The sequence below is a fragment of the Lissotriton vulgaris genome, chromosome 4_1 (assembly GCF_964263255.1).
Source record: "Lissotriton vulgaris chromosome 4_1, aLisVul1.2, whole genome shotgun sequence".
NCBI classification, from domain to species: Eukaryota; Metazoa; Chordata; class Amphibia; order Caudata; family Salamandridae; genus Lissotriton; species Lissotriton vulgaris.
Window position 1 is genome coordinate 676,549,788 of NC_141691.1, and position 15,526 is coordinate 676,565,313.

General features: G+C 43.8%; 1 protein-coding gene across 5 annotated transcripts in view; it reads right to left on the reverse strand.

Moving 5' to 3' along the window:
- Positions 1-15,526, reverse strand: part of MTCL1 (microtubule crosslinking factor 1) — a 511,680-nt gene that overhangs the window by 39,488 nt on the left and 456,666 nt on the right. For all 5 annotated transcript variants that reach the window (XM_086964952.1, XM_086964953.1, XM_086964951.1 and 2 more), the window contains one exon: positions 7,997-8,305. In XM_086964952.1, the coding sequence (XP_086821078.1) occupies positions 7,997-8,305 (309 nt within the window). The remainder of the gene's footprint in view (positions 1-7,996; positions 8,306-15,526) is intronic.

Below are 15,526 nucleotides of genomic sequence, written 5' to 3' on the forward strand. Positions count from 1 at the left end.
TCAGTATTATACTTCTACTTGTATTCTGTACATTTCTGCAAACTGCACCCATTTAACTTTTTTATTCCTGTAATGCACTGATGACTACCTCATGTATTTTGGTTCCTCACTAGTGTCACTTTGGTTCTATGTAACTTATTGTTTGCGCCTGTACGCTGCCCCCTAACCGCACCTACCTATACCGCCATTCCAACATGGATCTCATCGGCAAGCACACATATAAAATCAACTACCCACCCGCAATCACCAAAAAAGCCGCTAAACGCTTTAAACACAACTTCCTGCGGTCCCACTCTGAAACCCCCTTTGCAGACACCTACTTCTCACCGGTCAATGGATCCCTGAACACTGATATCATCTTCCACACCACACGCAGAGCTCGCTGGAGAAAAGCGTTCCTCACCCTACTCACCGTCTCCGCCACCAGGAAATCGGTTCATGGACTAACACTCTCCATCACACCATCCCAACTCTTCCCAGGCAGATCCACCATCACTATCTACAATAACGGGATTGTCCTAATCCAATCCACAGACAGGAACCTGGAACTACTAGACAACCTGTTCCTCACCTTCAAAGAGCACCTCTCCAATCCTAGGACTCCCACTCATATCACCTCCAATCCTAACACCCCTGACTCCACAGCCCCCACTCACAACCCTTCTAACGTAGTTCAGCCCCAGAGCGACATGCACTTCACCCCTACCCCCAGCACCTTAGTCAATCACCCACCTGCTGTAGCTACCCCACACTCCTCAATCACAGTCACAGATCTCTCCCCCACATGCACCAGCCGCACCCCCACCCCTCCTATCAACACTCGGACCTCCACTCATATCACTCCCATTCCTTTCACCCCTGACTCCACTGCTCTCACCCACAACCCCACCCCCACCCCCCCTACCAACCCTCGGACCTCCAAACATACCATTAACACTCCTCTCTCCCCTGACATCACAGCTCCCACCCACAACCTAGTTCAGCTCCAAAACGACACGCACAACGACAATTCCCACCCTTTATCCCCCCCATTCTCAGCCCCCACTACCCTCTAACTAAATACGCAGAACACACCTCCTCTCTTAATTTAACTCCCCCTCCTCACAACAGGACCACCTCCAATCCCATTTCCCCCCCATTCTCAGCCCCCATTACCCTTACTGCACCCCCACCACCACTAACATACACCCATCCTCCACCTTGCTCTCTCCGCCTTCCACCAATGCCCTCCCCAATACCACCAACCCCCTCCCTACCTCATCCACACCCCTCCCGCCCAAACACTCTCTCCTCCCTAACTCCATCCCGTACACTGACACAACGGAGCCCTGCACGAACACCAGCCCACTCCCCCACCTGCACTCTAATTCCCTGGTCAGTCATGCACCTCTGATCTCCACTCCCACCTCCAACGCATACCCCACGCTGGAGAAGATTATGGCCACCCTCATCCAGGTCAAAGAAGACATGCACATCATCAAAGAACCACTCTCCACACACCCCATACAACCCTCACCCACCTCCACCTCCCCTCCCAACATGCCCCCCACCCTTCCGGTTGACTCTCTCACTCAACACTCCCCACATCGGACTTCAATCCCTGTTCGCAATCGCTCCATCCGCACTCGCCGCCCCTGCAACCCCTCACTCACCTCCACCTCCCCTCCCAACAGGTCCCCCTCCCTTCCGGTTGACTCTCCCACCCAACACTCCCCACACTGGACTGCAATCCCTGTTCGCAATCGCAACAACCATCCTCATCGCACCTGCAACCCTCTTTCAGACCTCGACACACTCACCCTCCTCCGCTCCTATGACTCAGCCCCCCACACATCCACCACACACCTTACCATACCCACAATACACTCAAATCCCCTTAGACCCCCCCACTCTAAACAGCAGAATCTCCATCCCTAATAACCTTAGAAAAGTCCCTCTATCTCTAGAACCCTCTACCACCCTCAACACACCCTGTCTCAAATGCACTCTCCTCAACTGCAGATCGGCCTCGAAACATTCCGCCGCCATCGCTGATCTCATCTTAACACTGGACCTTGACCTAATCATTTTGACTGAAACCTGGCTAACTGAATCTTCGTCACCTATAAGGAATATTCTGGTTCCTCCCAACTACCACATCATTAGACTTGACAGGTCTGGCAAAATAGGCGGTGGAATCGCATGCATTTACAGGAACAACCTCTCTGTTCGGAAAGTCAACTTCATCTCCCTACCATCCCCTACATCCTGTGAATACATCTGCCTCGACATTATCAATGAGGGCAAACCGATATGCTCTCTGCATGGCATTTACCACCCACCCAGGGACAACCTTACCTTTTCCCAACAAATCATGGATATGATCTCAACCAATTCTGGACGGCAGCTCACCCAAATATACCTTGGTGACTTCAACCTCCACTGGAACGACCGCAATGACGCGGTGGTAAATAGCCTTAAAAACTTCCTCAATGCCCATGACCTCACCCAAATATGCAACAGCCCGACCCACAAGAAAGGTTCTATCCTCGACCTTATCATTTCCAAAGAGGACTATATCCAACTCGAGTCCATCCAACCCTGTGACTGGTCAGATCATCATATTGTCACATTCTTCATTAATGAAAAAGTTAAATTTAACGCGGTTCAATCCTCCAAGACCAAAGTCTGGAAAAGAGACCTGAAAAAACTCAACCCAAGCTCTCTGCCTCCTAACAGCTGCAATCTCCTACTTCCACCTAACGGCGCGACAGACGTTCAATTCTTGACTGACCACTATCTCAACGCTATGACCTCAATAATTAATGAGGCTGCACCTATGCAGCTAAAAAGAGTCTCCACCAAAATCTCCAATCCATGGTACGACAGGAGTCTCAATGAGGATAGACGAGACATACGAATGGCAGAGCGCACTTGGAGATCAGCTCCCTCTGCACTGCACCTAAAAACTCTGAAGAAAAAGAGAAACGCCTATTTCAGGAAAATTAAACGCTCAAAATCAGATTTCTTCAGCCTCCAGCTCGACCAAGCAAAAAACCGTCCGAGAAAACAGTTTGAGCTAATCAGAAAACAAACCAAGGAGCAACCCCAACCACTCAGCACTGTGCGCGAAGCACCCTCCTGTGAAGACTTCTCCGCTTTCTTTATCCAAAAAACTGATAGCATAAAGAGCGATCTCCTCATTGACGCAAGCCTCTACTCCAGACCCCACTGCATAGCACCCACTGAACCAAAAAACAATGCTACATGGTCATCATTTGACACCTACTCTGAAGAAGAAATTGGCAAACTGCTCAGCACCTTGAAACCATCCAATCACCTCACAGACCCCCTTCCGGCGGGCGCTGTAAAAGACTTCACCCCTTTGCTTCTCCCACTCTGGACTAAAATTATCAACAGCTCACTGTAACAAGGAACCATACCTGATTCCCTCAAAGTTGGACAAGTCACACCCTTAATAAAGAAACCTACAGCCGACCCCTCTGATCTGAACAATTACCGTCCCATTACCAATATTCCCACTCTCGCCAAACTGCTGGAAAAATGCGCACAACTACAATTGACTAAACACATTGATCAGTTTGAGCTACTCAACCCTCATCAATCAGGCTTCCGAGCAGGGCACAGTACAGAAACTGCTATGACTCACATAATTGACGACGCAATTCAAATCCTAGACCAAACCAACACCTGCCTCCTCATCCTGCTTGATCTCTCTTCAGCATTCGACACCATTAAACATGAGAAGCTACTCAAACTACTAAACACAAGAATGGGTATATCTGGAACTGTTCTCAAGTGGTTCACTTCCTTTCTACACAACAGGTCGCAGAAATTCAAGAGCAACAACATGATGTCCTCGCCAATACCTGTATCGCTAGGCGTCCCCCAAGGATCCTCCCTATCCCCAACTCTGTTAAACCTAGTTATGGAACCCCTCACCACTTTGCTACAAGCATCCAATGTTCTCTTTCACATGTACGCCGATGACACCCAACTTTATCTCAAACTACAATCCCCCAAAGACATTTTGCTCCTGAACTCAACGATCAGAAGCACCCAATCCTGGCTTGCCGATAATCATCTCAAACTCAATGCTCTGAAAACAGAGTTCCTTTTGATCTCACCTCCAGCGAAGATCTCTACCACTCAAATTTGGCTTAAACACCTAACCGCACTCAATGTCCAACCCACCATCGTGGACTCAGCAAAATCTCTAGGCATAACACTTGACACCAATCTGAACATGCAGCAACATATCAGCAAGGCAACTAAGGGAGCGAACTTCCAAATCAATACCTTGAGGAAACTCAAACCCTTCCTCCCAGTCAAAGACTTCCAAACTGCAGTACAAGCACTAGTCATCCCTCGAATAGAATATGGCAGTATCGCCCTCTGCGGTCTCCCCCTTACCACTACTGCACCCCTAAGAGCTTCCCTAAACGCTGCAGCGAGACTCATCACAGGGTCAAAAAAGCACTCTCATATTTCCCCTGACCTGAAATCCCATAACTGGCTGCCTTTTGAAGACAGAATACACCTGAAAATTGCCTGCATGACACACAAGGCGGTACACCTTAACTCACCCGGCTACCTCACTCAGAAGTTGACAATCTCTGGCAGCTCTAGAAGCACTAGAGGCACAAATAATCTTCTGCTGAAGCCTCGAAGATTTCGGAAGGAAAAAACTTATAAACGCTCCTTCTCAGGAATGGCACCCAGAATCTGGAACTCACTCCCTCCTGAAATCAGGCTCATCTCCTCCACTCTACGTTTTAAGAAAGAAGTAAAAGCTATCCTCATGGCTAAATACACCTGAACTATTCAAATTCAAATTCAAAATAAGCTTTATTCGATATTCATAAAAGATATCATAAAAGCATTCATTACATTTGTTAAAAAAGTAACTATACAATTAAAAACATATTCATCTTAAAAGGTAAAGAATAAAAAAACACTTTCATTTAAAAAGATCAGGAGAACCAAAGTTCAAGAAAAACACTGATATACATAAGTATCTTGGCAAACTGCAATTTCACGTAGGTTATCCAAACGAGTTCCTGAATTTAAGCAGCAGTTTTAAAAACTGTTCCATAATGCATATGACATCCCTATCCTCCAACTCTTGTAAGCGCTCAAAGGCATCTTTACAAGACCTCAGGCCCCATGTCTTCAGTAGGGGTCTCAGTACCTGAACTATTATTTCGGACTCTTAAAGAATCTGCACAGATCTGTACTACCTGTTCGACCCCTTTGCTTATTTGTATTACTTGTATTATTGCTTTACATGATTAGCTTTGACCCCATCTATTTGTACTGTTAGCTTTACTGACTTACCTGTTTGACTATGCTCCCTCATGTACCCTCTCTTTGTAAAGCGCTCTGATATCTGCAAAGATCTTGTTCGCGCTATATAAAACTTTCAAAATAAATAAAATAAAATAAAAAGAATATTCATTAGGCAGGATGTTCTGCGCCCACCTGCAACTGTACATTTTGCGGTGCGACCGATTAGTACATAGGCTGCAATCTGAAATTAAGGACTGGTCGCAAAATGTCAGTGCACAATTTACAAAGCCCTTTTTGCGATCAGTCTTTACTACAGCTGGTTGTAACTTCATTAAGTAATATTCGAAAGAACTGTAACATGTGACCTGCAAGTAACAGAATGATCGCTGCAGCAAAAGAAGGAAACACCAAGGTTAGCTGTATAACATACAAATCTATGACTGGCATGTTACATACTATGTTTTGCAGGAGACAAATTAAGCTTTCATAAAATTTTATGATGAGTCAAACTTGTGACCAAACTGCAAACAAATGTTTCCAGCAAGTGCATTAACCACTCAGGTTATCTTATTATTATTTTACCAGGGAACTTGCTGAGTACATAACGATCTCTGGAGCAGGCGCCTTAACCTTGTAAGATATTTTGAAATGCAGTCTGTTTGCGAGTAATTAAGTAAGCCAGAACAGATTTACTGTCCCATTTGTCCTTATTGTCAATTTAGTTGGAGGCAGTCTTTAGAAAATAAATGCATACGTTGACTTCACCCCCCCTTCCCCTCCCCCCCCTATGCTGCCACTCCTTTACTGCAATTTAGGGAACACCACGGACTGACACCCCTTTAAATCTAAGCTGGCACAGTGCGTACTTTTACAATACTTTGTTGCACATGTTCTGCCAAAGTTATCTTCCAGGTAAAGTAGGTATGAAGTCTGTCCACAGATGAAGATACTGGGACGATTCGCCCAGGTGTACATACAGCTACATTTAGGAGCAGAAAGTACTATTCCAGACTCACAGACTTGGGGGTGGTGGAGTGATTTTGCACTTGTATATTTTAGTTTCCCACATAAATTTCCACAAGTCGGTGGAATTCGGATAGTGTAAAAGAGCTCTCATGGAGAACTGTGGGCGCTCCTAGGTGACGGACATGCAAAACGCTGGGGCCTTATTTACAGCTTGGCAGATGCAGGACATCTGCTAAAAAGTGAGGAATGCCCATTTGCAGTAAAAAAGGTGAATTAGTGCAAATAGAGCAGATATGACATCCACCACTTTTTGGCGGGTAGCCATCATCAAGCTCTCAGTCTGCCCATTTTCTGTCTACTCTTCACACATAGATCCTACCTGGTCCCCAGATGCACTCTTGCCTTCTGTGCTACTGCTCGTGCTAATCAACTGTTTTTATGTCCATCGCCTTTACAGAGATGCTGCTCATTGCATTCAGTGAACGCCTATTGTCTCTTCTCTCTTGAGATGATACTAGAAATCAGATTTGAGTGACAGCATCACTGCTTATCTATGCATTTGGCTTGGCTTGTTTGATCATCATGAAATGAGTTTCCGCTCCAACAGTTTCACTATAGTGACCCTTCAAACATCTGTCACATAGGGATGAAGATGATGGGAAAATGTATCTTCTCCCTTTAGTATGAACTACCTCTTGGACTCAGAATATAACTGGACACCATTATCTGTTACAACGCTCTTCAGCGCTGCTTTTCCTCTGAAACAATCTCCCTAACACCTACATAATTCCCTCTATATCCACTTTGCTACACACTCTACCAGTCGCTTAACACAAAAAGATGGGCCCCACTGTAGAAATATATGAGAGGCAACATATTTTACAGATAGTCATTGGTCTTGGGCTCAAAGGGGGCATCTGAAGAGTAGCGAGCCTCTTAAAGGGTTGGGGGGACCCAGCACTGGAGGGGCTGTAGGGGCCTGTGTTACGCTCCTGCACTCTACCTTAATAGACTTTGACCAATTATCTGCCATCGCAACACCATTCCCAGCCCTCATTCATGCTCCTAATCTATGGCCTCACCTAATGTTCAAATACAACAGCGGCAGCCCGACTGACCTAGAACCTGGGGCAGTAAAATGTATGTGAACAACAATGGTTGCAGGAAAAGCAACTCTTTCACATTAAAACCGATCAATACAATGAATACAGATACAAAACTTGCAAAAACAAATATAAGGTGCCCACACAAGAATTCAGGATTTTAGAAATTAACATTGTAAATACGTTTTTACAAAAACACAACAAAGACATTTCAATACAAGAATACTTATTGCTAAACATGTTACACAAACAAAAGACTTTTGGACATTACATAGTGTTTGACAAAAGAAAAGAGAAATGGCAATGGGGTTAAAACTTTATCCAATAATCAATAAATTAAAATGTAATAATTATGGGTATCAATCCTTCACAAATGCCAGTAAAGCGTTGACGGCGTTTCGACCCAAAGAGTCATCATCAGGACAGAGAATAGTTTTGTGAGCGAGAAGCAAAAGAATGTCATGCCATCAAACAAAATTAGAGACTAGGCAATTATATCCAAAACCAGTCCTTCTAGAAAATAAATCCTGAATTTTTGTGTGGGAACCTTTGATTTTTTGTTGTAATTTTTGTATTTGTATTGATTGTCTTTAATGTGAAAGAGTCACTCACCTAATGTTGGTAGAAGAAAGCATTACCTCAGCAAAGCAAGGCGAGAACTTGTCACGCTCCAGTTTACGAGGGGGAGGAACGTCAGCATCGTCCAAAGAGTCCAAAGACAATGCATCCAGAAAGAGGTTTTCAGTAGCAGAGCACCGGTCAGTTTCCTTCAGCTTGAAATGAGACCGTTCTTCATACGGAACATCATCAGAGTCTGAGAAGGACCTTGTCCCCGCTGCATGAGGCACATGAAGATTCCCTTGGGTTGGAAATGCACGAAGGTTAACACCATCCTTTTGGTCAGATATGAGGCTTTCTGGTCGGTGACTCTTGACTTCCTTCTGCAGCTAAAAAAAATGCATAAGAAAAGGGATCAGTGGAAAGCATCAGCACAGCAACAACAAACAGATCTATGGTATTTTAGCAATGGTTCTTTCTGAATTAGAACTTGGCTGGTCCTCTAGGCTTAACATTAAGCACAGTCTTTATAGGCAGATAAAGACTGCAAGGCACACTTAGGGCCTTACTTACAGCTTGGCAGATGCAGGTCGTCTGCTAAAAAGTGATGAATGCCGTAATAAAGGTGCATTAATGTAAATAGAGCAGATAAGACATCCACCACTTTTGGCGGGTAGCCCGCATCAAGCTCTCAGTCTGCCCATTTTCTGTCTACTCTTGACACAGATTCTACCTGGTCCCCAGATGCACTCTTGCCTTCTGTGCTACTGCTCGTGCTAATCAACTGTTTTTATGTCCGTCGCCTTTACCGAGATGCAGCTCATTGCATTCAGTGAACGACTATTCTCTCTTCTATCTTGAGATGATACTAGAAATCCGATTTGAGTGACAGCATCACTGCTCATCTATGCATTTGGTTTGGCTTGTTTGCTTGGTTGATCATCATGAAATTATTTTCTGCTCCAACAGCTTAACTATAGTGACCCTTGAAACATCTGTCGCATACGGATGTAGATGATGGGTCTGCTGGTGCACACAGGTGTACCATGAACAGTTTCACCTATCCAACACAATGTATAAACATTCCTGACCTTTGTATTTATTTCAGACGTCATGGCCATGAAGTCTAATAACCATGGAAGAAAATGGCGCATCGTAAGAACCATAGAGGCTTCGACCCTGAAGAGAATCAAACTCGCCATCAATCAGTTCAGTACACCTATGAATATATCAGCCTGCCCAGGTAAGATTTCAAGACAAGAGATTTCACATTGCTACAAAATGTCTCCCTGGAAAGAAGGCCTTTGTTAATAAAAGGGCCTGTTACTAGAATAATATTCTCGCAACTACTAAATATACCGTACCACTGCTGGCCATTGCTTGGAGACACACTGTACATGATTTTTTTTTTATGAAACTGCATGGTTATCTCTTGGGAAAATCTATATTATGCAAAAAACATATCTGATGTCAGTGAAATGAAAAACATCAAAGTAGATCTGTTTTCAAACAGAATTTTACAATTCTCCTTTGATGACTAACACTGAAGAAACTACTATCCCAAAAATAAAATATTCAGCTGGTGTAACACGGTTTCAGCATCGCAGATTGTGTTAAAAAAGTAAGGTTGAATTACTGTTTTCAGATCTAAATTATTTGACTTTATCATTTATTAGTAATGAGGCCAATCTAAATAAAGATGATCATTACTCAGAGCTATGAAAAAGTAAAAGACAGGAAACAAAATGGATTGATTAATTGACAATGAACCATTTCATATTGGATTTGCATTTTCAGAATCCCCTTGTACATAGTTCTATTAATTACTGCTGGGATAAAGTTTTAATGATTTATGTACTGTTGCTCCTGTGTGTTTGGAGTTGTACTACGGTGCTTCACTTTCTGCCTTTCTTTTTTTTAAACACATTTTATTGAGTTTTATCAACAGTGCAGTAAAGTTTTCGGCCTTTAGAGGTACTTCATACATTACAAGCTCTTCAATAAAGTATACTATTTCTGCTATGTTGTCAAGTGTTTTCTTTGTTTTCTACCTTTCTTTAGGGCTGTGTTGCTTTTCATTGTCCCGCTGCACTCTTAGAATGTATTGTGATAACAATACAAAGGAGTAAGCAAGATGCGCCCCTCGCAAGGCCTGGGATACACACAAAAAAACACCTGCAGTCACTCATCTGTGGCTGATGAAGCTGCTGCAATAGACAGAGGTCGGGGAAAAAGTGTTCAGGGTGCATAATGCAGCCAGAAGTGGCATTTCCAAAATATGCAGGGCAACTTACCTTGTAGCCAAACAAAACCTGGATGTGTACCAAAGCTTCCAAAAAGCCTATTCGTTGTTTAATTGCAAAGTTACTTTTCCAGAAGAAGCATTATACAGGGGTGAACTTTCTAAACTCAAAAACAGCTCGACTGTGGATTACGTGGAAGGGATATGTCAACATAGGAAACCCTTATATGGGTTTGATTCATGGGACCTTATTAGCATCTCGAAATTAGGTGGTGAGGATCATTTGAAGTCCTACAAAAACTCACCCAAGAATACTCATTGCACAAAACACAATTTTTCGCAAACCGCAATTGAGGGACAACGCGGGCACACATGCAACAGGCCCAACTGCTCTCCCTGATTTCAACCTGTTTGTACCCAAAATCCAAATGGAATGATTGTGTAAGAAAGGTAAATCACAAGTGTACAGATCTGGCTGACTCACCGAGCAGCAAACCAAGAAGGAGGCCAAAGTGGATAAACTAGAGGTAGAAGAGTGAACAGAAGCCAGATGGCCGATCGAGTCCTAGTCATTTCATTGCGATTAAGACTTATCCAATTCAGATACTTCTATAGGTCATAGTTTCCTGAAAACTAAGGAGGATGGGCCAAGGCCATGCCTCCCCAAGCCCTAAAAATCATACAGAAGTAGGAACATTCTTATACATGATTTGGAAGTGCTCGGTCATTACTCGATACAGAAAGCAGCTACACAACACACTCGGTAGGGCAACAAAATGTCTGATTGCATCTAATCCCAAAGTGGCGATACTTGGAATCATGGGTGAACTAAAAGGGCCCAGGCATATTCGTATACGGACTGCTAGGGGACTGATGTTAGTCAAACGTAACATCGCAAGATGCTTGCGTTCTGAGGAGGCCCCTCAGATCACCAAATGGCTGGGAGTGATGGACTAAATTGTCAAAGCCAGAGGAAATTGTATACAACGACAGGGGTTGTAAGAATAAATATGAAAACAAACTTCTAAGTACTGTGGTGTCCATTGTTGCAATGTTTCAATTAAGATTTTCCAACCTAATAAGCAATACTGCTTAAAAGTGTTGTTATGTATTAGGAGTTACCAAACCTCTCAAGGCAACACCAAAACACTGGTGAGCAGGCAAGAAGTATGAGAAAATCCACATGAAAATTTGAAAAACAGGCAGCGATCGGTGCAGGGAGACCAATTCCTTCATGTAACTCCCCATTAAAATGTAATCAAAAGTAATTCCCTTCCCAACAATTACCAATGCTGACTGTACTGTCGATCGGAGGGAGAAATTCTGGGCCACAAACAACCCCTCAACTAACGTCCCCTTTAGTTGTACCTTAAGTGTTGAGCACTTGTGCTCTCTTGTGGTTTAAATTCTAGTGTTACCCAGAAAGAGACGCACGGCAATAATGCCATGTAAAGAACCATAAAAGCCATTACCAACTCCATTGGGATTAACGTGGAACTCATGAGGCCTTATGTTGGCCTATAATTTTAGATCCTCTTAACAAATATGCCACAAAGGTGTCTCTTGAAACTTTGTTTTCCGAAACTTGGTGAACACCAGCTTGGAGAGCTAAAGATGAGACTGCAGGAAGATGAAACCCCGGAGTAATTTTACAGGCATATAATTACAAAGACAGTGAAATTTACTGACAAAGTTTCAGCAGGGGGGGGGGGGGGGGGGGGGAGTTAAAATGAACAAGCTTGACAACACAGTCCACCAAGACATACTACACAGCAGCATAGTATAGCACACATACAACCATAACAGCTTGACTATGTAATTAAATGGCTATTAAAGCATCCTGTTGCACATGCTACCTGTAGCTATTTGCCACCCATGCACATGTATTTGCCAGTGGCCAACTATACCTACCAAGAAAATGCGTAAGGACTTTGGCATGCACCTCCACTTTTACTCACCAAGAAGCCACAACTTATTATAAAAGGCTTACACTACTGAACACACACTCGTCCACAAAACCGAAACGTTGGATGGTCAAATGCCAGAATTCCAAAATGGACTGCGGAGCCATAGCTATGGCAGCATGTGTGCTATACAAGTGTTAATAATAACAACAGTTTTGACATTAACATGTTTCAGAAACAAGGCAGTCTCAACTCAGCTTCTCCTCTCCTGCATCCTATAGTGGAAATTGTCAATGACTGCGGCAATTGTGTAGGTTTTAGATGAATGGGTATTATTGACCTTAGAGGGATTTCAGTTTACTTTGGTATTTTAACTCCCAACTTTCAAGTCTTTTTAAGTATTCGAACTTTTAAGTCTTATTTTGAAATTATTACTTATTCATTTTCAGACACTTACGGTGAACAAAATGATCATTGCGCCTTAAAAGTAATTGCGCTGGGAGTGGATATTGGCTCACTGGTGGCCCAAAGATCCTGGGTCGCTGAATCGCAATGCTGTATATAGCAGTGCTTCTCAAACGGTCGTGACCCAGTGGTTTTGGTCGATTTTTAGTGGGCAGAGAAAGTCCAAGCAAGAAATAAAGAGGCATGTAATTCTGTATTTATCTCGTCACATTTGCCGTGCTTCAAAGACAGAGGTCAACTTGGGATAAGTGTTTACAAAATCCTCTCACTGTGCAGTAAAATGTATTAAGTGACAATCTTGCTGTCGAACAGGGAGTGTGAAAGGAAAGGCTGTTGAATAGCATTTATATGTAACACACAATAAAATGGAAATACATGTAAATGACATGTACACATTCAGCAGTTCGGAAAGCAACAATGAAGCACATAACTTTTTGGAATTCTGAGGTGTTATGGAACTAAAGAATTTAGTGAGATCAAAACAAATCAAGACACTTTACTTGGTGATGCACAAATGATAAATATTGATTCGATATAGTTTTATCAGTAGAACGGTCTGTGCAAGGACTAATGGCCATTTCAATGGAAAATGTGCTGTCAATGACCGTGCGCTGCCAGACAATGCTTTAGTTACATGAAAAAAAAATCTCCTGCATCATGTCAAGTAAAGCTAAGTGAGGCATGAAAGTTTATCGCAAAATATGGGTTGGGGTTCAAAAAAGTGTGTCCCTCTTGGATGAGGGTGCGCCTCAGGGTGGAATTCCTCTGACCTGGTGTCCCATCAGCGCACTAAGGCTGCAAGCAGCCATTGGTATGGCTGTGGCTACTGTATGTGTCCACCTTCGGCTATACTCAGGTTCTCCAAGAGGGTTACTTTGCTTTAGTTTCCAGCTAATGATAAACGAGGGCCACTATTGCCAAGTCAGATGGTGCTTTCTGTGGACAGCATGCACAGCTGTTTGTCTGAACAGATGCATGGATTTGTCCCCGATGGCTTTGCACCCAAGTGACGCTACTCTGGGACTCCTTTATATATTTCTTGCTCAAACAACACCTTCCAAAAGCAAGTAAAAGCACAAGACTCAGGGGCAACAATGAGGTGGTGTCCTAGCTCGAAGTTCAACAGTAATTCAGAGGCATAGACCAAAAAGCACATATTTTGTCAGACAAGTAGACATTTTTCCATCAGAGCAAGAAAGCTGCCTTGATGATTTTGTAAGTGACCGTAATCACTGCCAAGGTTACCAGTCTGAGACACTGGACATAGGCACTCTTCACTTATCTACGGAGAAGTGGCGCATATTCAGTAGCAGTGCCTTCCCATACACTATAGCAGTGAAGTCCAAGTTAGGCTCAGGAGGCCAGAAGCATGCTAGATGTTCCTGAACAATTCGGCCCTTCTGGACTAGCTTGGCAATGCAAGGCAAACAATTTGAATTTAGGTTCACTGCATGTAAATTGATCCTATGGAGACATTTTGAAAATCTTCAGGCAAGGTTCCATGAATATTTAATCCTTTATTCGTTGTCTAAGCAAAAAAAGTGTGTTGGAAACTGTCTGCTGCCTTTTTGGCCTTCTGAGACTATAAGCAATCTAGCCTTGTGTTGAATTTTTCTGATTTGCTGAATTTGTGTCCTGAAAGCAGATTCGCGCAGCAGGCTAACCATCTGTGATAGCTAGGGAATCGGTATGGAGTGTGCCTTTCTGTCATTTTCCAGGAAGGTTTATAGAACTGAAATGTTGTATTTAATTTTCAATGGCATTTTGGTACCCTGCAGTATTTTGCCCACTGGCAGCACTGTTTTTCTAATGCGATTTTTGAGATGGTATAGTATTTCCACCAACAATGCTTTACATAGTAATACATTACATTTGGTCATTGGTGGCAGAATATTTACAAGGGCATAGTTCAAGTAGGAGAAAAAAAATAGATAATAAAAGGTGGACATTTTTAGGACTGTCTCGACAGAGTAGTTGTCAGCAAGCCATATTGCTACCAATAGACAAACATGGAGTGGGGTCTGTCTACACCAGGGGTCTTCAATCTGTGGGGCGCGACCCCCAGGGGGGTCGTGGAGTCCTGGGAAGGGGGTCGCAGAGTGTCAGTTTGCCTTAGATGGCGTGGGGCTGATTGAGGGTGCTCACGGCGGAGGCCTAATTCACACCGAGGGGTGAAAAACAACAAAGCCTCATTAACCAGTAAAAGGACTTTTAAAGACGTGTGAAGTACTGGGGAGCGGCTTTGTGTGTGTCCCTGAAGGTGTTGCCCGGCTTATATACACGAGGAGAGGAAGGGATGGGGGCAGGGGAGGGTGGCTGGGGGAGCCCTTTGAGTTCAATGGACGTTGCGCGCCTGGAGCTGTGGGTCCAGCCTGTAAAGCTTAAAGCACGAACCCTCATACCTGGCGCCTGGCAGGAGAAATGTACCTTAGAGTCTGTTCTTCAGGTGAGATGTTGTTACAGCCTGTCCGCCCCCAGCAGGAGGCACAGAGATGCCCTCCCATGAGAGAGGAAGAAGACGCAGAGAGATACTGACACCCCTCCCCTCCCCCCCATGAGACAGGCACAGAAAAGATGGGTGGATGAATGGATGAAAGGGTGGATGGATGTATGGATGGATAAAAGGTTGCATGGATGGATGGATGTGTGAAAAGGTGGGTGGATGAATGGTGGATGGATGGATGAAAGGGTGGGTGGATGAAGGATGGATGTATGGATGAAAGGGTGGATGGATGAAGGATGGATGTATGGATGGATAAAAGGTTGCATGGATCATGATGGATGGATGTGTGAAAAGGTGGGTGGATGAATGATGGGTGAATAAATGGATGAAACGATGGATGGATGAAGGGTGAATGTATGGATGTAAGGATGAAAGGGTGGGTGGATGAAGGATGGATGTATGGATGAAAGGGTGGAAGGATGAAGGATGGATGTATGGATGGAAGGATGAAAGGGTGGATGGATGAAGGATGGATGGATATGTGAAAAGATGGGTG